A 21971-nucleotide genomic window follows, 5' to 3' on the forward strand; every position below is an offset into this window, starting at 1 on the left:
GAATCAATTCCTATTAAGAAAATGCATATAGTTAACGAATATAATGTACAACATATGTACGTACCATATTTAACGAATCAATTTTGGATAGGAACACGTACGTGTACGTACCAGCTGTATGTGCGGCCCGCCGATCCAACACGTGCTCCACGTCGTCATCGGTGCCCGAAGGCCGAGCGGGCCGCGGCGACGTGGAGAGCAGCGCCCAGCGCTTGCGGCCAATGTTTGAGATTTGTAGTCCGCGTGGGCAGTACGATCTCCTTCCTGCTCTTCTCCTCTTCCTCTCGGCGTGCACCGTTACCGCCCGCGCCGCCAGCCATGGTCATCAGGTTAGAGTTCCAGGTCGGAGATGCACATAGACGGGCAGTAGATGGGGGAGCGACTGCCGACGAGGTCGCCAGCGGTCGGGATGGTGGTTGAGGCTGGCGGCGGGGTTAGGGTTGCCGAGATTGCTTGGGCACCGAGGCTCCAATACTCGCCGGCGTTAGAAGAGAAGATAGGGGTAGAAATCGATTGGCGATAGGCGATGGTAGGTGGGTAGGCAACAAGGAGGGCCGCCTGCAGGGGTGGTGATTGCCAGCGGTTGGGCTAGGTCGCCGTGGTGTGGGGGGGGGGGGAGGGGCTTGATATCGGGCCAGATAGGGGAGGGTGGGGATGCGCCAGCGGCGGGTGGACGGAGAGCGGCGCTGTCTGCCGGGACAGCGAAGGAGGCAGCAGGGGGTGGGAGGCTCGTGGGCCTAATAGGCTGGAAGATGGATGGCTTATCCATCTTCAGCAAGCCATATAGGAGGCTCCTGTGCTCTCTCCTTCCTATATAAACCGGGCCATTGTGGGCAGGACCCATGAGACGTTCCATCTCCGTTTATCTCCTTCGTCTTCTCTCCAGGGGCTACTAGGAGTTACACGTGTGACTAGCAGTTAAAATATCATACGATTATATTTTTCAAAAATGTATATCCAAATTAATATCCGACTGCACTATTGTGTTCCTTACGATGAAATCTTCAAATCAAGATCTCACTTGAATAATCTTTTTCGGAATATCTTTTTAACGCAGAACGATTTTTTTGCTGGAAAATTATTCCAGCGATATAAAATAAAATGTTCCGCCTGTGTGATGATTTTTTTAAATAAACTGTGTGATGGTTTGACTGCCAGTCACACGTGTGACTCCTAATATTTGTGTCCTCTCCTTCCCCTCCCCTTGGATTTCTTTTCTTATTATTTTGTTTTCTACCGGTTTACATCGCGTATATACTCCAGTAATAAGTAGTGCGTGAGTTGGGCTCGTTGGGCCAAACAAATCGCTTGACGGGCATCGGTTGCACTAAGCCCATCATAGTTTAGTTGTGAATAAATCAAGAAAACACGGGCCGTTTGGGCCTGCTAGGACTTGTTTACTAAACTTTGTACAGAGCTACTGCAGATGCTTCTAACCATAGTATACGTGTCCCGGCCCGTGTTTCCTTGGGAGTTGAAATGCATCTTTTTTATATCTGCCGATCCTTTACAAACTGATGAACGTAGGCGTTCATTACAATTAATATAACTAGCAAGTAGTAGCTCCAATATTTTGGTAGAACACAGTAGAAGAGGTCATTCATCACCCGAACAAGCCGCGCATCCAACACACGAAACTGGACCAGCAGACTACATGGATGGGATCGTCGTTCATTTTGGGCAGTCCTCGACGGCGGAGCCGTCGGGGTTGTGGACGACGCAGACCCGGCCATCCGACGGCCCGCACGCGCAGTTGCAACCGTGGAACCGCTGCCCGGGACCCGTCCACGCAGTGGAACCCGCACTCGTGCTTGCCGACCGCCCCGGCTACCACAAGCCCTGATTCAGAACCCGCAAGAACAGAAAAATTCAGAGTTCATGTTGTTACGATGGATTTTTTTTGAAAAGATAAAAGATAAGGCATGTGAAATCCGACCGAACAAGAGGGCAACAACGGCTGCTAGAGACAGCTTGATGGAGGCCATGCTTCGCAGTTGCAGTTCAGTACCAAGACTATGATCATACGCATGCACTAGTTGGAAACACCACACTTTTCCCCAACTCCTGACGTTGGGCTTATATACGATCCGCGAGGGTTTAATCTTCCCAATCTTACCAGCTATTCTGTTGAATTTCCAATGCGGCATCACTGTTCGTCGAAATGTTCAGGCTGACGGTTCCTAAGCAAGCTCTAGCTGCCGTTCAGGGAAGCTGATGCCAGCAGGCGCGTCTCCTCTCGTCGGTGTTGGGCTGAGGTCGTCCATCACGCCAACTTCACACGGTAAACCCAAGAAAGCAAAAGGTCTGAACAGTTGTAGCAAGCTAGGAGATTGTGGTATGCATGAGGCCAGCAACGGCAAGCACAAACGACATATTTGCGTGTGACGAGTGATACAGAGGAGGTTCTTCTCCGGACACTGTCAAATTAAAACTCTCAGGAACCAAAAATTGGGCTACAAGGGTAAAAAAAAAATTACTTGGTGTCCAGCAAAGTGACATTAAGTTACACGTGAGATTTAGCTCGAAAAAGGTCTGGCAGAAATACACTGTATTAACAAAGACAAATTCAAGCCTAAAGTTTAGACGAAGTTTACTTTCCTACTACTGGTGGCATGGTTTCATAGCCTTGCTGCGGATTCTGAACGGCCTCCTGTGGAAATGGTGGCCTCTGCTGCTGCGTCGAAGGGCCTCTTTGCATTGTTTCTCTTCGCTCAACTTGCGCAGTCTCCCGTCGCCTGTCGTAGCGAGGACGAGGTCTACTCCGTACCTGCTGCCTCTCGGTAAATCGGAACTGAGGTCTGTGTATGACCTTGCCATCTATGAATAGATCACCTGCAAAGTGGTAACTTAATCTTAGCACAGGCCAATAGTGACCCACACAGTTTAGGACAAGATGACACCTCACTTGTAGGATGAATGTTGCGCAAGACAGTAAAAGCGTAGAGCAGCGCGATCAGGCTGGACCCAGAACAACCAATGAAATTTCACTGAAGTAAGAAACAATAATTACCAACCTCCGTAATCCTTGTTAGGAACATCCAGATATGAATCAGGTAACACCCACAGAACTCCCGGCAATCCTTCAAACAGTAGCAAAATCAGAAAAAAAAAATTGGTTCAAACTTCATTATGCAAAATAATCTTACTTCAAAATAGAGCGTTTGAGCTTTTCAAAAATAAATCAGAGCAATTGAAATTTCACCTTTAACTTTGTACGATAACTCCTCTGAAATTAATGCACCAAATCCTGTATATGTTGTAGTGCACACTGAGTAGATTTTTTTCTTCGCTTCCTCCTCACTGCAAAACAGGATTGCAATCAACATTTCAGCTCTGGGACGACATGTAAGGGAGTATACATATACACCTTTAGGGTACAAGTGTGTTCAATAATCATGACTTATTATCAGTCCATGGCAGTGTGTTGACAAGAGTATACATAAATCACAAAGAAAGAAGGAGCCAGAATATACTCTTATAGCCATTAAAAATAACCTCTTAGCAGGCAGATGACAACAAGTCGTAATTTATTGAAGAAGAAACACATCAACATGAATGCATGTTAAACAGCCTGAAAAGAACCAAAGCTGGGCTCCCACAATCCAGGATGACACCCAAAAAAACCAAAGCTCCACAAACTAGTGAATAAATTGTTATAGTCAAGATTCAGTGCATCTTAACATATTAAATAGTCCGGATATCAATGCCAGATAAAACCAATATCCAGGTATCAGTCGCACGACCTGTACACAAGATCTATCAACACCAATCTCACATTTGCATGTTTGCCAGAAAACTGATCTGACGGTTGCAGTCTGAATGTCTGTAGCATTGCCAGATAGGAGACTAGCATCAGCACTCAGCACAATCAATTAAAAGATCAACCAACAACCAACAAGAAAGGTCAACCTCTGACATTGTAGTAGCAAAGAGCTGCGAGCACAGGTTCAGCATTAGAGCATGAAACCGAAAATCTCGATACTAAACGTCCATGAAGGAAAGCCAACAGAGAAGAAGGCTTCTGGTTATACACTTATGACCCTCACAGTGTTGGAAAACTTGCAACCAAGTGGAGACGGAGGCTGCATTGACAATGATCTATAGTCTAATCACCTGGTACGCTATCTAGTGCAGTCAGAAGTGCATGAGGCAGCATGCCTAGGCTGTATTTGACATGTAGGCAAAGGGGCGTCAAGCTGATTAGGCCGTACGCCCAAGCCCAACAACGAGGTCAATGCTTTTAACAGCAAGGTGTAAGGCACTGCTGTAAGATTCCAGGCATGAAAAGTGTCACGACGGTTAAGGACAGAGAAATTTACAACAAACTAGACAAGACATCTCCATATGCCAAAATGGATGAAGTGCATGCTCCCTAACAATGTAACTAACCAGTAGAACATTCAACTAGCAGGGCTTTTCCCAGCCTAATGTCAATCAGACAATGAACGACAAGAATATTTACGGATTCAGTTAATTCAACGCGATTGCACAATTCAACACAATGCATATTTACGGGCTCAGTTAGTCCAACGTGATTCACACAAAATGCATCGAGCGCCCGCACACAGTACACACATACCTTCCGACGACGGCTGTGAGGGTCTTGACGTAGGCCTCGACCATCTCCTCCTCGGTCGGCTTGGGGTCGGTGGGGAACTCCATGACGATGAGCCAGTGCTCGTAGTCGCAGCCGTCGAGGAGGATCGTCTCCTTGGGCGGGCGGTTGCTCCAGTTCGGCGAGGGGTCGTTGAGCGGCGAGTACCCGGACCCACCGGACGACGCGGTCTTGGCCCCGCGCGATGCGAGCAGCGCCCACGGGGCGAGGTGGGCTGACGCAGCTGCGGCGGCGAGGGGGGCGAGGCGGCGGGGGAGCGCGCGGGAGGAGGAGAGGAGGAGCGCGGTGAGGCCGCGGCGGGTGGCCGATGCGGCCGCCATGGCTGGGGGCTGCAAGGGACTCGGTGCGGAGGGCCGGTGGAGAAGACGGCGGCGAGGGCCGGCGCTGGGAGGCGGCGTCGGGGCGAGGGCGAGAGAGGAGGGGTGCGGAATGGACAGCAATGCAATATTAGGTGGGCTGGATGGAATGAGATGGGCTGAGCTGGGCCAACCAAACGGTTTTGGCCTGGGGAAGCAGCCTCGCGCAATCCGGCCCCCAGCAGAGCTCAAGCAAGCAGACTCGCGCGCGCGTTCGACCTCGGCGATCCGGCGACCGGCGTGAAGCCGTGAACGACGATGGCGCGCTCCGGCTCCGGTGAGCGCAAGCGTCGTTTGACACGTTCCCTTTACTATGAACGACTGCGTGGAGCAGTTTCCCACCAGGGAGGCTGGTAACAGCCAACCCAGGAAGGCTGCATGCTGCAGCGGCCTTATGCGTTTGCCTGGTTTGCTGAACCAAGCACACCCAGCAGTATTCAGCTTTGTCCTCCTTTCACACATTTGCAAGTTGCAACAAGCAGCTTGCAAGGCAGGCTATCATCCTATCAGTCATGCAGTGACAACAGTGTTACCGAGTAGTACGCTAGCTGCCTCCCTGTCCCTGGTGGGCAGCTCCTCCAGACGGATGAACCTGCACGGATACGATACGGTCTACTCGTCTACTATGAGTTTTGCCCAAACACTAGCTTTTCAGCAAAGCTGGAGCAGCACATATAATGATATAACCAATCAAGATGCAAAACTGCTCTCGGAGCCACGCTTTTCCGGGGGAATTGCGAAACCTGTCACTTGCCAGAAACGAACAGGTGTCTTCTATTTCCCATCTCCCAAAAGCAGCAGTTTTGTCAGGCAAAAACGAAAAGAAAGCCGATCCTAAAGCGCCGTCTTGAATCGTGCTCCATCCGAATTCGCAGCTACCCCTTTCCACTTCCACTTTCACTTTGGATGGCTGTTCATAAGTTCATATATATCCGCGCTCGATTCCATCTCAACAAGCAGGCCTGCATATGATTGCCACAAACTAAAACGTACGATCAGTTGCTGTTTGATTACTGATCACCGGCAGCGACGAGGAGGGCTGAGCGTCCTCCATTTTTCTGCTCCCGATTCCATTCCAGTCTCAGTGTCTCACCGCCTCCAGCCCTCCACACGCCTGCCCTTGCTGCTTTAGCCCCGTTATTCTCTCCCCCTCGCTTTTGGGAATTTTGTATGCGCAGAAACGAACGGGCCACTTGGAATTCTGTTCTCTGAATTTGGCGAAGGAGCATCAGTGTTTTCTTATTTGTTTGGTTTTTTTTTTGCGAAAGCATCGAATTTTCGTGTGCAAGGAGAACGAGGGAGAGGTCTTTAAGACAGAAAATATAGCTGGAATTCTGTGGGTGCTCTTTATTTCGTCCTGGAGGAGTGGTTGGGAGCAACATGGCAGCAAGTGCGCCAAATTGAAAGCAGGAGCTGAAAATATCTTCCCAAAGGAGTCAAATATCATAGGGGAGAGAAATAAGAATCACAATGTGGTTAAACCGTATAGAACGATCACTTTTGCATTATATATATGTGTATATATATGGAGTGGCTGGAGCCTGAAGATGTATGTTTGCCCACAGATATGGGACAGATTTGCATTGCTTGCTGCTGGGAAGTTGGACTTTTTGGTCGTCGATCTGAAATATTCGAGCCAAAACTAGAAACTGACAGAAAAAAAGAGATCGAATCAAAGACTTTCAGAGTAGCAGATCGAGTGGATTCCTCATCTCACAACACAAGCCTGTAGATGAACAGATCAGTCCACTCAAAGATGAACGGAGAAGGGCGAAGTTTTTTTTTTTGCAGGTGAAGGGCGAAGATTTATGCTACAAGTATATCGAATGAACATATCTTCGATACGGATTTACATATTTACATACATATTATTACACAAAAAAGGAGAGAAGAGAAGAAGCAAATGGAACCTCTAGAGGAGCAAGAACACTGACAGCACACGCCTGCACAGCACACGCCTCAGGGAAATCGAACCGCTACCCCGCTACGCTAGGAGGAGGAGGAGGATCTCAGACGACCACGGTGAGGTAGGCGACCGCGAGCCCACCGTCGCCGGCGCGGGCCCCGGCGAGCGCGCGGAGGAGGCGGCGGAACGCGGCCGCGGGGCAGGGGATGCGCAGGGGGCCCCGGCGCGCGTAGCCGTACTCCTGCGCGGCGCGGCGGAGCAGCTCGGCGATGGGCGGGCGCCCCAGCAGCTCGGCGGGGACGACGAACCGCTCCGTCTCCTCCCCCTCGGCGCCGACCTCCACCGGCACGTGCCCCGCCGGCACCTTCCCCCCGGCCCCGTGCCACGCCGGCGACGGCTCCGCCACGGCACCCGGCGCCACCCTGCACGCCCCCGTCGACACGCACCGGAGCAGCCCCTTCATCGTCATGGGCCAGGCCCCGCGGCTCGCCCACGGCCTCACGGGCGCGCGCGCGCGGCGACGGTGGAGATCGAGGCGGGGGAGTCAGGTTGCAATGCCGGAGCAGGAGCAGCCGAGCTGGGCGCTGCGAAGGGGAGGCAAGGACGGCGGGGGCGTGCGTTCAGGCGTCCGCTATATAGACGGATGCCGGGGCCGGTGGCACCGACAGGTGGGGCAGGCATGTGCGTGGCCCCACGTGGAGGTGGGACGGCAGGGGTAGTGTACGAGTAGGACCACGGCGAGTACCCGAGGCGCGAGGAGAGAGAGAGAGATGGGGGTGGTGAGTGAGTGGTGGGATCGTGTGCGCCGGCCTGAGCACGGCAGGTCGTGCGGCGCGGCGCCCGCCGGCCGACACGACGCCGCGAGAGCGTGCGCTCCGAGCCTCCGGCGGCGTCGGCATCCCGACGTGACCGGGTCGCGTGGCTGGTTCGACGGCACGGCCGACGTGGGTCGCGGCTCGCCCGAGACGGGGACTCGAACATGTGGTCGACTCGCCAGTCACACACCCGAAGAGCCACGAGCACACGTGTCCTGCCGTCCCGCGCCGCACCCCACATGCGCGCTCGCCGCCGAGGCACAGCAGGGAGGGAGCGACACCGCGAGACGGTTAGGGCGTTGCCGTCGCCGGAATGGTGGCGTCTGCGTCGCGCGAGGGCGACGGCACGTGAGCCCCGGTCCCCGCGTCGGAGCCGTCGCTGTTGGTGGGGGTGCTTCCGTACGCGGCCCATGTACGGTTCCGTAACCACGGAAGGGGGCGGTGGGTACGGCAAGTGGGCCCGCCCGACCGTGCGTTACCCGTTGCTTTCCGTCCTTTCCGCCGGGCCCACCCGCTCTTTTTCTCTCTCTCCCCCCTCGTCAAGCGGCAGTGCCGGACGGCCAGGCTGCCAGTGGGTGAAGTGAATGTGGAGGTCGCGGCAAGTACAGACATGGGGGCGGGCATGGAAAGCGTTGCCGACATGGGCGACGTCTCGTCGCACGTAGCGTCAAGCGTGTCCCTGTTCGCGGAGGGAGAACTGCTACTTTTTGTTGGTGCTCTCAATTTTTTCTCCGGTGGGGTTCTTTTTGGTTGAGGTTCGTGAGTTTTTTTTTTGAGTCCTTGTCGTAGAGATTCAGTGTAGATTTTTTTCCACGGCGATTTTTTTAGAGGGTGTGGGTGGGAGAAAGGCTCCGAATTTATAGATGTTTAATTAGAACGGTCCTTGTTCATCACATGCATTGGTATTTATTGGTAAAGGCGTTACACTATTAGACATCGCTATAGGGCGTCCCACTTCATGGTAGCTATAGTGCTTATCATGCCACTAAAGCACTTATAAGATCGATCCAACGGCTGTTATTTCGTCCTAGCAATAGCAGCGGTGTGTTGCTCGATAAAAATACTATTTATTGTCAAAATATATTTCTAGTTTTCAATTTTTTTTCTATCTTGTACTAACGTTCTTGTATGCACAAGCTCTGTTTCTAGAATCTAGATTTCAGTTGCCCGTTGTATTTAAATGGTTTATATGATACGACGAGTCACGGCGGATACACATAATTACACATAGTCTTGGTAGGTTTTTAAAATATCACCATTACAATGTATGCGTATGTATCCCCGGCCTGCATGCTCTTGTCTACAAATCTACGTAGTGTACTTCGGAGTATGCATACATGTTCTTTACAAGTAACTCGGCAGTGGATCCTGTACCAATCCAGCCCAATGCAGTTGAGGGGAGGGGCGGCGGAGACCTTTTGCGTGCACTGTTGGAAACGCGGAGGAGAGGATCGGTGGATGACGCATCGGCGTCGCTCGTTGGGGGCATTCTCGTACTTTCGGAGCCCACACGCCTAACGCTTTGAACACACAGTGTGGTTGTACCCACCACAGAGGCCAGGCCAGCCTAGGCCACGCAGTCAGATCACCAGCAGGCACAAATAAAACAAACGGGCAGACAGAGTGACATGACACCCTCGGTTCGTGGATGCCAACGCTAATGCCTCCTGCATGCACAAGTTTCCGCCAGCCCGGGACCACACGCCACCGCTAACCGTGAGCCTTATCGTGCGCTATCATCCTGCTCCTCTGACGAACCAAACCCGATCAAACCATTGACAGCTCACGAGGGAGCAGGAGCAGCAAACGAAAGCGGTTCCGTACACGAAAGGCGCCCGGCCGTACGCACGGCCACGCGAACCACACGGCTCGTGGGGAGCATGCGTTACCTGCCGCATGCTCTGAGACGGCGACGCCATGTGCGAGACAAAGCTGAGCTAAAGCCCACCCGATTCCGCGCGCCGTCCGTACGGTACGGTACGGGGGAACGCCAAGGCCGTGTGGCCCGGCAACGAGGGAGGCGCGGGAGGGAGGAGGGATGCGGGCGTGCGGGCGACCCGCCTTGCCCGGCGCTCGGCCGGGGAAAAAGGGCCGGGTGCCGTACGGCCCTCTCCCTCCGTAGTCCGTACCGGCCGGGCGATGGAAGGCGGCGGCCGGGGTGGGTCAGATTGGGTTAGTTTGGGATCACGTCACATGCTGCTGCTCGTGGGGGTGGAGGGAGGGAGTGCTTGTACTTGCTACCCTGGAGAGCTTGGTCAAGCCTCCATGATGGGGGATAATAAATAGATAAATAAATAGAAAATGTTTGGTTTGGTTGGTGCGGTGTGCCGGTCCGAACAGAAAATGCTGTGGGTTCTGTTTGGAGTCTCTCTCTGGACGACCGAGTGCGGCAGCTGCGGGCTACCTGCTGCAAGGCATGGGCGTGAATGCTACCGAACTCGACAGCAAGAGAGAGAGAGAGAGAGAGAGAGAGAGAGAGAGAGAGAGAGAGAGAGAGAGAGAGAGAGAGAGAGGCCGCAGACGCAGAGCCGAACTCGGTCCGAAGGAAGAAGAACTGCTGGATAATAAATAAAGAGAGGGAGAGAGATCCCCGGGTTAGCATGGATGGGCTCAGCCCAACCCAGAGAATTCTCTCATGGGCACATACAGCATCCCACCTACGGCCCATCGTCGACGGTGGTTGGGCCAGATAAGCAGCTGCCAAGCCCTGTTGAAATGAGATTGTCCTTTCTTCCTACTCCTGCAGTCACTAGCCGAAGCCTGAACAAGAAAAACGTCGCATCTGAAAATGTGGAATGTCTGATGAGCACAAATTTCCACCACACGGGGAAGAGAATTAGAGAAACCCAGCGCCTCTCTACATCACGCAACAGCACACACTCTCCACTTGCGCTTGTCGTCAGGGCCATCGTCTTCAAGCCATCGTCGTCCTGCTCGAGAGCCTTCTCGCATGCATGAATGGATGCCGCCGTTGCTGACACTACGGGCTCAAGGTCAACCCTCAGGTCACGACGCGGTCCTCAAGTCAATTATCCCGGCCTGCGCTGCCACGGATTTCAAAGGGGTTGAAAGGGAGGTAGTCCACGCTTGGACGCTCACTCCAGAGCCCGCCGGCGCGGCCTCAGCTGGCTTGGCTGCTGCGCGTAGCAGCAGTGGTCTCGCCTGGCCAGCTGCTGATCGAGACTGGCTGTCCGTGTCAGAGTTCCTCCAGATTCCCCTCCTCTCCGTGATCCAGCGCGCTCTGGCTGTTTCCCTTCTCGAAGAAAAAGACATTTGCTCCTCTTCTTTCTTTTTTTGTTTTATTTTGCCGATGAAGGTAGAAAACACGTTAACTTACTCGACGAGAAGAAGATGATGGAATTTCCCTGGTTTCAGTCGGGTGTCGCGGTCCGGGTAGATTTCAATGCTTTCGTCGGACGAGAAGATCTTGCTTCACGCCTTCCTTTTTATCTCGAGGTGAAAATTTCAAGAGCTGCTCGTTGAATCAAAAGGAGACTTTGGATTCAGTTACTAAATCCGGCAGGCGACGTGCGGAAACAGAAGAGAAAACTGTCCATCGGCAAAGAACCCGCGGCGCCTAATCGTCGGGATTTGGAAAGGCTTCACAGTTCACATTCGAGAATTCGAGATCTGGGCGTCGCCGTGAATGGAACCTTGAATCTGAAAGGAGAACGCGGAGCGAATCCGGCCGCCGGCGGCGGCCAGCCAACATTCAGAAATAGAAGGGAAACTGCACTGCAGGTCGAGTCGTGCGGACGATTTTCAGAACGCACGGCTGCACAGGAAGATCTAGGCATTGTGGTGAAAGTTCGATGACTTGCTTGCTTTATTTGGTCTCGTTCTCGTCGTTGGGATTTGGAAAGGCTCGACGCTCGAGCGTCGGCGTGAAAGTTTGAATCGGCGGGAAGGGGAATGCGGAGGGAATCCGGTTGCCAGAGTTCAGAAAGACGAGCGAACCTGGACGCTGAATCGAGTAGACAGATTCAGAAAGACGTTTCTCTCGTCAGACGGAAGATCTTTGCTTGACATTTTTTTTCCTTTTTCTACTCTAGCTAGCCTCTAGGTGATGAAAATTTCCAGACTTGCTATTTGAACGGAAAGGAGATTTAGGATTCAATCGCTGAATCCGGCGGGGGACATGCTGAAATCACCTGCTGATCGGCATAGAATCCGCGGCGGCTGATCGTTGGGATTTGGAAAGGATTCACACTCGAGGTCGGGCAGACACTCTCAGAATGCAGCCGGCCGGCCGGTCACCACTCAGAAGCGGGAACTCAAGATTCGGGTGGCGTCGTCGAGGGAGATCGATGAGTTGCTTGTTTCCGGCACGCGCCATCTGGTCTCGTCGTTGCGATCTGGAAATACCTGACGCTCCGGATCCGGGCGTCGCCGTAAAAGTTTGAATCGACAAGGGATTTGATCAGAGCGAATGCGATCGCCGGCGTACAGAAAGAGAAGCAAGGAAAGAGAGATACGGCCTGCTCGCGGCCGAGAATGCAGAAGGAGAATGGAACCTGCAGAATTTCCCGTCGCCGTGAAAAAGTTGCTGGTCGATTCACGTGCTCCTTCGCAAAATGTGGGCTTTACTTTAGTTCAAGATCGATTCGATTCCCTTGATTCTTTGGCAACAAATTGCTCTCCCTCCCTCCCTCCCTCTCTCTCTCTCTCTCTGCTGATAGGCCGCGATGAACCTGGACCGGGTCAGAATCGCCGGTTTCTCTCGCAATATAAAACTACTAGGTGTTTGAAGTTTTGCATTCGGCTCACGTTCACGGCTGCATCTGGGCGGCTGCCTGCCCTGACCCACGTCAACCTTTTCTGCCGGCCGGGCTGACCCATCCGGTCTGTCTCCGTTCGACCCGGCTCAGCCGAACCTCCCGGTTGGTTTACCTTTTTTTTCCCTTCTCCTTTTCGAGGATATATATATATAATACTACTAAACTACTATCCCTCCTAGTTGCCAAGAAACCGGGTGCATGCGGACCCGACCGGCCGGTCAGAGGCCTGTTTCCTTCCCCTGTCAACGAAACGAAACACGGGTCAAGAGTTCGAGTTGGACGACACGAGCGTGCGTGATGTCCCGATCGCCTGACATTCCTATCGCCACACACGTTGACCCTTCACCCCCTATATATACCCTCGAATCGGTGGCACACATCCTGCTGCGAGCGCTCGCCAGGCGATCGACATTATTCCTCTCGCCGACCGGCGGACAGCTCGCCATCCACCGGCGACACAGTCCGGTCGACCGTGCTCGTCCCTCTCCGGCGGCCGGCCGGCAGGGCAGGCATGAACTGGAAGCGGAAGAGCTGCGGCGGCTCCGGCAGAGACCGCAGCGAGGAGATGCGGGAGCGGCTGATCCAGCAGGAGGGCGGCGGCGGGGGAGGGTGCGTGCCGCGGGGGTGCGTGGCGGTGGTGGTGGGCGGGGAGGAGGAGCCGGAGGAGCGGGTGGTGGTGGAGGTGCGGGCGCTGGCGCAGCCGTGCGTGCGGGCGCTGCTGGAGATGGCGGAGCGGGAGTTCGGGTACGCCCAGAAGGGCGTGCTGCGGATCCCCTGCGCCGCCGACGAGTTCCGGCGCGCCGTCGCCGCCGACAGCCACCGGTGCACCACCAGGCGGCGGTAGAGGCTGAGTCGTGCGCACGCGCGCGGCATGTGTACGTGGTGTATATATGTGGCTCGTGCCGTCGACTGGCCTGTACAGTGATCAAAACAACCTCACTTACATAGAGACAAGGAGAGTAGGCCTAGGCCAGGATGCAAACAAGCATGAGTGAGTGCTTCTCATTTTACTTACTATTTTAGACGATGATGATGAACTTCCAACTTCCAAGCAAGTGTTCATATTGGTAACAGTTTTCTCAACGATGCTTTAGCGGTAGACCTTTTCCGTTCTTCTAGGATGAGCTTGCAGCAAGTGTGTTCAAACTGGGAACAGTTTGCCTGTCGTCGTCAACCGAAAGCTGCCGATCAATCCACTCCCTGACTCCCATCCTCCCGTGCGTGAGTTCGGATGGATCGTTTGAAACGCTTCTGGTTCCGTGCGGACTGCATCGTTCATAAATTCGGCCTCGTTGCCGTCTCTGCCTCTGCGCCGGCCGACGAGATTCGCCAGTTCCCCCATTTCCCAGGATGGTTTCTCCGCACGCAACAACAGACTGGACCGCGGCCGCCGCCGCCGCCGCCGCACGCCGGCTGGTTTCCAGCGCGCGGAGGCCGGGCTCGGAGGCTGACGCGTGATGATTTGGCCGCCGCGCGCCGCGACGCCGGCGTCCGCATGCTCTCGCTCGGCGGGGCCGTTGGTTGACGTCTTGACGACGTAAGCGCCGGCCGTGTGAGAAGCGCGGACCTTTCGCAGGGTCGGGACTGATCGACACCCTCACGCACGCACGCCCTATGCTTATCTGATCCTAGTAGTAGCAGTACTCGTTTCCAAAGAAAACGAAAGAGAAAGTAGTAGCGGTACGCGCTAGGCAATGCATGCATCGCCATCGCTGACGGCATGGAGCTGCGCAATACACAAGGCTGCTTCAAGCTTCAACGTCGCCACAACTAAACGAGCACATCCGAGGATCCCAGGATCAACAGGAGCGTATTGTAATCGCTGGCTGACGGTCTCCATCGGAGCATCAGGGGCTAGCACGTGGTTCGATTAGCGCATGAATGGATTCATGACGCATGTCAGCATGTGTGAGCCGGCGGCCGGGGGAAGGGGGGGAGGGAGGTCGCCGTGCGGCGACGACACGACGGCTACTCCCCCGGTCGCCGTGGCGAGGCAACCACTAAAATTCATACTTGGCGTCAGTAATTAATCAATAATCATTGGCACCGTTCCTGGCCGCTCCGACGAATGATTGGCGCCGGCGTTTACGAGACGCGCGCGATGATTGGACGTGCCCGGTCTCGGTCGCGCCGGCCCCGGGCGTTGACGAGACAGCCCGGGCGTTCTGGCTGTTCACACGCTTGCATGAGGTAGTGGAGCTTGGCTTGCATAATTGTCAACCCAAGATGCTCGCAAGTCACTGAGGATGAGGTCACTGGACAACGTTTTTTTCTTTCTTTCTTTTTTAAAAAAGAATTGACTTGACGAGCTGACTCGAGTTTGATGTGCCGGCAGGATGAGTGGTGGTTCAATACCTGAAACGTCCCATCACAATGTCTAGACACAGCCAGATTGCATAGGGGACAAACGCATCGATAGTTATTCACCTTTTGTTTTCCTTTTTTCCAGCGAGATTCGAGAGCCTGATCTGAACGGGTCGTTTTCAGTTGGGGGAGACAGTACCAGTCATGCTGTGATGATTATCTAAAACAGCTGCCAGCAGCTTGAACATTCAGATGGTTTCCTTCAAACTTCACACACAAAAAAGACCCCGAGTTACACGACACCCTCTTTGCCAAGCCGTGTACTTGTGTCGTGATCATGAGAAAGAAGGTTATTTCAGTGCTCGGCATTCAAATCACAAGCAAAGCAAGAACAAGTCATTAACATCACTGCAAGAAATGGCAGCCACCGGCAGGGCGCTTCCCAGGCAAAATGTTTCAAAAATTTTTTTTGGCTGATTCAGCGTAGACCAGCCTTTGTAACTTGTAAGGTAACCACTTGTTTTGGAGATCGATAATATTCGGACAAATGAAACTGTGCACTGTCTTCTCTTAAGTACAGAGCGCAGTTTCAAATGCAATTGTGCAAAATTGATTCATATCATTTGGTAAAATCTACTCAAGCATCTCATTAAAACCTAGATACATAAGAAGGCAACCTCTCTTTAAAAAATGAAGCTGATGTAATGCAATATACAAATTAGCCGATACAGATGTAACTGGATAAATCCGGCACATGGTGGTGGAACTAGAAAAAAATGTCCACATTCATCAGCGGTGGGCACTTATCGTCATGGTCATGGCACCATCTGTCAAAACAAGCACTGCAATTGAAAAATGAAAATATTATAATTAAGAGACGGAAGTTTTGGAAATTTTAGCAGTTTAAGACTCCGAACCTTGAGTGTCTCTGGTGGGATAAAATCATCAATGAGAAATAAAATATTACTGCTAACGTCATCATCTAGAAGGCCCTTCAATCTTCTGCCTCAACTGCTCGTAATTCTGAAGCTCCTCCAGTGATAGTGATGGTGATATATCTCCTAACACCTGTGTAGTAACAACAACGTTTTTTTTATTTCCAAACATGCAACCACAAATATTACCATGCTTACTCAAAATGGTTCAGAGTTTTACCGTCATAAAATCATCAATCTCAACAATGACCTCTTCAGCGCTGGCATCATTATTTCTTGAAGGATCAATTTCAAATGTTTTAACCTGAAAATACCACATGTAAGTTCAACAGAGCAAAGATAAGAAAAATCCAATGCGACAAAGCAAGGGAGCAGAAACACTAACGGATCTTTTTGCTGCATGAAACCATGCATCTGCACACAGAGCATAAATATCGGCACCGGTAAAGTTTGGAGGACAACGCTGAGCAACTGACAAGAGAGAAACATTATTGTGGAGCTTATATTTGCGCGTCTGTGCTTTAAGGATCCTGCATATACCAATTAAACTGAGATCACAATTTCCACGAAACTGAAATAGACAAATTGAAAACTACTGGTAACAACTAACAACCTTTCCCTGTATGATGCATCAGTATTTACACCAACATAGAGAAGCTTATCAAACCGTCCAGGGCGAAGAAGAGCAGAATCAAGAAGGTCAGGCCTATTGGTAGCCCCAATAATGAAAAGGTCCTACAAACAATTTAGGAAAACATCCCTTCATGTCAAGCGTCCTTCATGGAAGGTAAAAGCAAGCATAGCATGGTGGAGGAAACAACCTGGCTGTTATCGCTCAACCCATCTATCTCCACAAGTAACTGGTAAACACGAAAAAATGGGAAGTGAGACAAAACAGCATTTTCAACAGAAAATTTATGAGGAACAGTGGCGCCAACTCAGGAAGGAAGTTAATTATACCTGGGAAACAACTCTGTCCATAACACCACCAGAATCTGCCGAGGATCCTCGTGCTGGAGCTAGGGAATCAAGCTCATCAAAGAAAATGACACATGGGCGTGCAGATCTAGCCTGGGATTAACAATTAAAAATTGGAAAAATAAAATAAAATCTATGCATTTTTACGATAATTATATGGCTGTGTAATTTTTCATACCTTCTCGAAAATGTCCCGAACATTCTTCTCTGATTCTCCAACATACATGTTTATCAGTTCTGGACCTTTCACGCTAAGAAAGTTCAAGGAGCATTCAGTAGCTACTGCTTTCGCCAATAAGGTCTAAAAGTCCAAGTAATAATCATTTTAGCGACCCCTACCGTAGTGCCTTTGAAAGCACTTGTCTATTGGTAGGTAAAATTAAAAAAAATCAATTCAATTTAAGGACGAAACCCTTTAAACCTACCTTCCCTGTTCCTGGAGGTCCATAAAGCAGGACACCTGATCGCTTCCGCAATTTAGAAGAAAAAAGGTGTTTGTACATCAGAGGCAACTGAAATATCAGGTAAAAAAAGGTCAATATCCCCTAAAATTGGCAAGCCAGGAGTGCCGAAACTACTGTAGACAAATCTCATTTTCATACATAGGAACGAGTAATATTGATGTCGTTGATATTTACACCTGAATCAAAGTCAATTTACCTGAATAGTATCTAGAATAACCTTTTTCACTTCCTCTAGCCCACCAACATCCTCCCATTTGACATTGGGAACCTAAAAACCAAATAAGGTGATCAGAGGAATCAAGGTAAAATCGCTATATATAATTCATGGGCTATCTACTGATGGCCCTGAAAGCTAGAATTAAAATGTTTACTTTGGGTGTGCCCAGTGCAGCACGATTCCTTTTCTTAGCTCGTTCCAAGGAAGACAGAATGTCTTCTTTGCAGAAATGTTTTTCCTCATTTTGAGTGGCAGAAGAGCTTTCTGGAAGGATCTCCTCATGATGACTAATTCCTTTGCTATCTTTCTCTGCTGCAATTTTATGTGCGAAAGACACACCAGCATCTGCAATCAGTGCAAGTATGTCCCTCGGCATGAATCCTGACGTTTGCGCTGCTAAGTCTTTTACAAACTTGTCATCAATACTCTGAAAAGTGAAAATGCATAAGCAGGAGATGCATTGCAAGTGGAGGGAAAAAGGTTTTGGGCTGAAAAATGACTAAAAGGCACCTCATCAGCAACTGTTGCAATGCCTTGAAGTGTCTCAGATATCAGTTTCTTCCTCTGCTCTTCATTCATAGTCTTCATGTCAATCTCATGGCGGAAACATCGCCTAATTGATTGTTGCATTCCTTCAGAACTGTCCGCAGTTGCAACTAGTATAATCTGAAGAGAGCTTACATGTTCAGGTTCCACGGGATACTGCAAGAGACAACCCTATAATAAGGAATCTGATGTATAGACGGCCTTATATCATTATATCTTGTTAATAGAAAGAGGAACCAAGACTTACTGAGCTCCCATTTACATCTCTTCCTGGCATCGAGTCCTTAGCAAACCAACGTTGTCCAGTGTACTGCTTGATAACAGATTCAATGTTTGACGCAATCCCAGATTGCTCAGATTCTGGGCCCTCATTGGAGGATGCATTCCCAATCGCATCAAAGTGGCGAAGAAGTATTATACAAGGGGAATACCTTCACATAGAAAGTTATTCAACAAAATAAATGTCAAAGAGATAAATAAACCACATGAAAGTCAATAAACATAATGTATTCCACATAAGAAATAAAAAACAAAGAGTATGGTATTTTCATAACTGAAAACAGGAATAAGTTTCAACAACAGAGAACAATAAGGGGAAAGACAGAAAAAGGTAGGTACTTCTTTCAAAAAAAGAAAAAAGGTAGGTACTTCTGAGATTCTTTGAAGGCAGTTGCAAGTGCAGCAGGTGCCCCACTTTCTGACGAAGTCATCAGATCATGACAGCTACACTCAACCACGTGCAGACCAAGATGGTTAGCAACATGCCTCACCACTGTGCGCTTTCCGCATCCTGTTAACCAACCATTTTTTGGGGACACAGGTTCAATTGAAAATTGATTAGTAATCTTTAGAGATAAATTTAATCAAATTATCACTGAAGTGCACTAACCTGAAGGGCCGTATATAAAAGTGGAGAACTTGATTTTTGGTAAGATATCTGAAGGGCATAATGTTGGGGCAATGATAGAGGCTAAATGCTCCACTATTTCACCATGCAAAGGAAGTGAATCACCAGAGGCAGCAAAGAAGGAGTAAGGGGGAATTGCAGCAGAAGCAGCTCCCCCAAGCACAAGGGCTGTCTCATTGCAATTAACACGAAGAATAGGTTCATCTGATGGTTCCATGCTGGTCACCTAGCAAATTAAAATAGTAACAAATCAAAACTCTTATACAATTATGAGTAATGCATCTAACTGTAAGGTAAGAGTTCAATATCATCGGATGTATTTATGGATTATAGTGTTTTTGAAGTATGAAAAATAGGTAATTTACCTTAAAGTAGATCATATTACGAGGATGCAGATTATCATCCTGCCTATTGCATGCCAGACAGGAGCTCACGCCACAATTCCAATTGTTCCGTATGCAAAATACATCCCCTCTTGCTAGGAACCTATCAAACTTAAAGTACTCGTTCAAAGCTTGATCCACCATGTCTTGGTAGTCACTTCCCCCAATGGATGAATTTATCTTTAAAGATGCAAGCACACCACATTCAGGAATTCTCACAACAGAAACCCGTAAATGCGAAGCATATTTAGGAACTTGAGGGCATGAAAGAAGGTCTAGGTGAAGGGAAAGATCACTCCCAGCACTGGAAGCAGCATGAAGCTCTTCAGATCGAGAACAAAACTTGAAAGGCTCCCCTCCTCTTTGGATAAGAAGCTTGAGACAAGAAACATGCAATCCCAAGTTGAATGCCAAAAGTGGGCTGGCATAAGCAATATCTTCATCCACAGATGCAAAACCAGTAGCAGTAAACGGGCGGAAAGGTAAGATGCCCATGGCATGACCATGACAAGAGGCAGAGGGCACAAGATCAGTCTGTTCTGTCCCAGACACATCAAGGGATGGGTGATCAAGTAATATTGCTTTAACAATCCTCCCGACATTATTGTCAGCATTCTTGACAAGCACCTGCAGATCAATAGCTGCATATTATTTCACTAATATCAACAGTTGATAATCCTACACAGAACCAATCCACCATCTACCATATATTATATCAGAGATCAACTTGCTAAACCATTGGTCAGAATGTAAACATATGGGATATGACCACAATAGTTAATTTTTGCAGCTGCAATGCTCTAAACCTATTCAACAGAAGAGAAATACAGTAGTTCAAATGGTTGCACAGCGGTTGTATCAGTTAAATTTGACATACAAATGCACGCTCAGAATGGTCAGGTTTTGTAGTATCCGTGATCTAGAAGTCATGTTCATTATTCAGTAGTTATCAATTATTGGAGCCCATTTTGACTATCTAGCAGTCTACCACCAATTGCATCCAATTCATCCCTCTAGTTCTATGAGCAACCAAATTCCACGAGACCCGATTTTCCTCCTGAAAGCAGCAAGCGTAGTTTCCTCAACGAAGCCCCTAACGGATCGAATTTTGCAGCACGAACTATGCAAATTCGCAACGAACAATTGGGTCCTGGCCCGAGTTGAAACAGGCGGGACGTACAGGCGTGCCGGTGACGACCGCGAGCCTCCGGAGCGCAGGCGCGGGGAGGGCGACGAAGGATGCGAGCTCCCCGAACTCGGCGCCGCCCCCGGAGGGGAAGCGGAGGACGCCGGCGCGGAGGCGCACCGGCTCCTGCGGCGCCGGAGGCGGGCGGTCCCCCGGCAGCGAGTCGAGGAGCGCCTGCGTGGAGGCGAGCACCAGCGGCTTCCTCCGCTGCCGCCTCTCCACCATGGCTGCCGGGCTGTTGCTGGCCTGCTGCGGCCGCGCCGGGCCCCGGGAGGTGGAAGCAGAAAGGAGAGAGACCACTTGACTTGGAAGTCCTGAACAAACCGAGCAGAAAAGGTTGGGCTAGACGGTTGGGGACTTGGGAGTCTCCAGGAAGAGGAAGCCGTAGCTGCACAGCCAAGTTCAGACTTCAGAGAATTTGATGTGTTATTAATGCTCGGCCGATGAATTTGATCCGATTTGGTAAGTTTTGAATCTTGGTTGTTGTAGAATTTGCAACGTCTCATGTCCGCAGATTGTAACAAAGAATTTGCCACTACTGGAACGAGCTGCGTAAGTTTGTAGGACAAAAGCAGTTGCAGAGGTTGCGGATTGGAGCTAACTGCTCGTCACTCGAATTTAGACGCGGAAAACAAATAGAAAAGAATTTGAAGCGAATATGATGGAAGGAGCCCAAATTTCAGGTTTGTTCGTTTGTTTGTGAAAGGAGCCCAAATATCTGAGGATCGTCACCCCGACACGATGCATCCCAGCCCAGCCCAGCCCATGTAGAACTCACGGAGCTTGCCGGCCCAAGCCCAATAGGGAGAGCCGGAGCTGAACAGATCGTCTGACAGGCCACTAGCCCACTACCGCTTGCCCGTGCAGGTGAATGCTGGGCCCTCGCGGACTCCAACACAGCACGCGTCTCCCTCCGTATTTCGGCATGCGCTGTGTGGCAGCTCCTCGTATCTCCCAACTCCCTGCAGCGGCAGCGGAAAACGAGAGGCAACCATCTCTCGCCTCGCCTGTCCGTCCGACTGTCCCTCCCAGAACGACCACCAGCACGCGAAAATGCTGCCGCCTCATGCCTCGATGCATCCGCCGACAGCGCTGACGAGCCAAACCAAGCGATTTCCGCATCCGGAGCCGAACTGAAACTCTGAAAGTACAGTACGATTTCAGCAGCCGAATGCTGATCCGAGAAGAAGAAACAACACATGATTAGTCCACGTACTCCGCCGTCCCTGCGATGGAATCCGGAGGCAGCCAGGCAGGCGTGCGGGGGAGCGAGACGGCAAGGCGAAGGCAGCACGAGCGGCGTGGACGCACCTAAACCCGACAGGGACGTCGTCGTGAATGCGGGTGGACGGTCACCGGCGCCATTAACTGCTGCCTCCCAGTTCATGTTCCGTCCCTGGCACGGGTCCGTCCGGCCGTCTGTCCATCCGCCGACGGAGGAGGAGCCGAGCCGGGCCTCCGCTGCCGCTGCGGACGCGGCTGTTGCATGGCATCGCATGAACACCTGCTCCTTAACTCCCGTCGCCGTCCGTCCCTCGACGGTCTCTGTTGCCGCCATCAATGCGGTTCGCCGACGGCTCG

The 21971-nt window shown here is 51.0% G+C and overlaps 4 protein-coding genes across 5 annotated transcripts; 1 reads left to right on the forward strand and 3 right to left on the reverse strand.

Moving 5' to 3' along the window:
• Nucleotides 1-2389: 2389 nt before the first annotated feature.
• Nucleotides 2390-5041, reverse strand: LOC112898833 (multiple organellar RNA editing factor 3, mitochondrial). Its single transcript, XM_025967134.1, has 4 exons — nt 4580-5041; nt 3203-3300; nt 3015-3080; nt 2390-2832 (listed from the first exon to the last, which is right to left on the reverse strand). The coding sequence occupies exons 1-4, from the start codon at nt 4933-4935 to the stop codon at nt 2591-2593; spliced, it is 762 nt and encodes a 253-aa protein (XP_025822919.1). The 5' UTR covers nt 4936-5041; the 3' UTR covers nt 2390-2590.
• Nucleotides 5042-6739: 1698 nt separating this feature from the next.
• On the reverse strand, nt 6740-7449 carry LOC112898834 (auxin-responsive protein SAUR71-like). The gene has a single exon (XM_025967135.1). The coding sequence runs from the start codon at nt 7344-7346 to the stop codon at nt 6981-6983; it is 366 nt and encodes a 121-aa protein (XP_025822920.1). The 5' UTR covers nt 7347-7449; the 3' UTR covers nt 6740-6980.
• Nucleotides 7450-12866: 5417 nt separating this feature from the next.
• On the forward strand, nt 12867-13514 carry LOC112898835 (auxin-responsive protein SAUR71-like). The gene has a single exon (XM_025967136.1). The coding sequence runs from the start codon at nt 12982-12984 to the stop codon at nt 13312-13314; it is 333 nt and encodes a 110-aa protein (XP_025822921.1). The 5' UTR covers nt 12867-12981; the 3' UTR covers nt 13315-13514.
• Nucleotides 13515-15291: 1777 nt separating this feature from the next.
• On the reverse strand, nt 15292-20719 carry LOC112901049 (peroxisome biogenesis protein 6). 2 transcript variants are annotated; one of them, XM_025969869.1, is made up of 17 exons: nt 20385-20719; nt 19187-19831; nt 18804-19047; nt 18563-18704; nt 18162-18345; nt 17879-18070; nt 17523-17795; nt 17348-17419; nt 17113-17199; nt 16866-16988; nt 16670-16780; nt 16531-16569; nt 16323-16444; nt 16095-16239; nt 15930-16013; nt 15692-15842; nt 15292-15601 (listed from the first exon to the last, which is right to left on the reverse strand). In XM_025969869.1, exons 1-16 carry the CDS (start codon nt 20613-20615, stop codon nt 15753-15755), a joined length of 2784 nt encoding a protein of 927 aa, XP_025825654.1. In that variant the 5' UTR covers nt 20616-20719; the 3' UTR covers nt 15292-15601; nt 15692-15752. The 2 variants fall into 2 exon arrangements, with proteins under 2 accessions (XP_025825654.1, XP_025825653.1); XM_025969868.1 differs by having other exon boundaries at nt 15292-15616.
• Nucleotides 20720-21971: the final 1252 nt, after the last annotated feature.

Source organism: Panicum hallii, chromosome 7 (genome assembly GCF_002211085.1).
Source record: "Panicum hallii strain FIL2 chromosome 7, PHallii_v3.1, whole genome shotgun sequence".
Classification (NCBI taxonomy): Eukaryota; Viridiplantae; Streptophyta; class Magnoliopsida; order Poales; family Poaceae; genus Panicum; species Panicum hallii.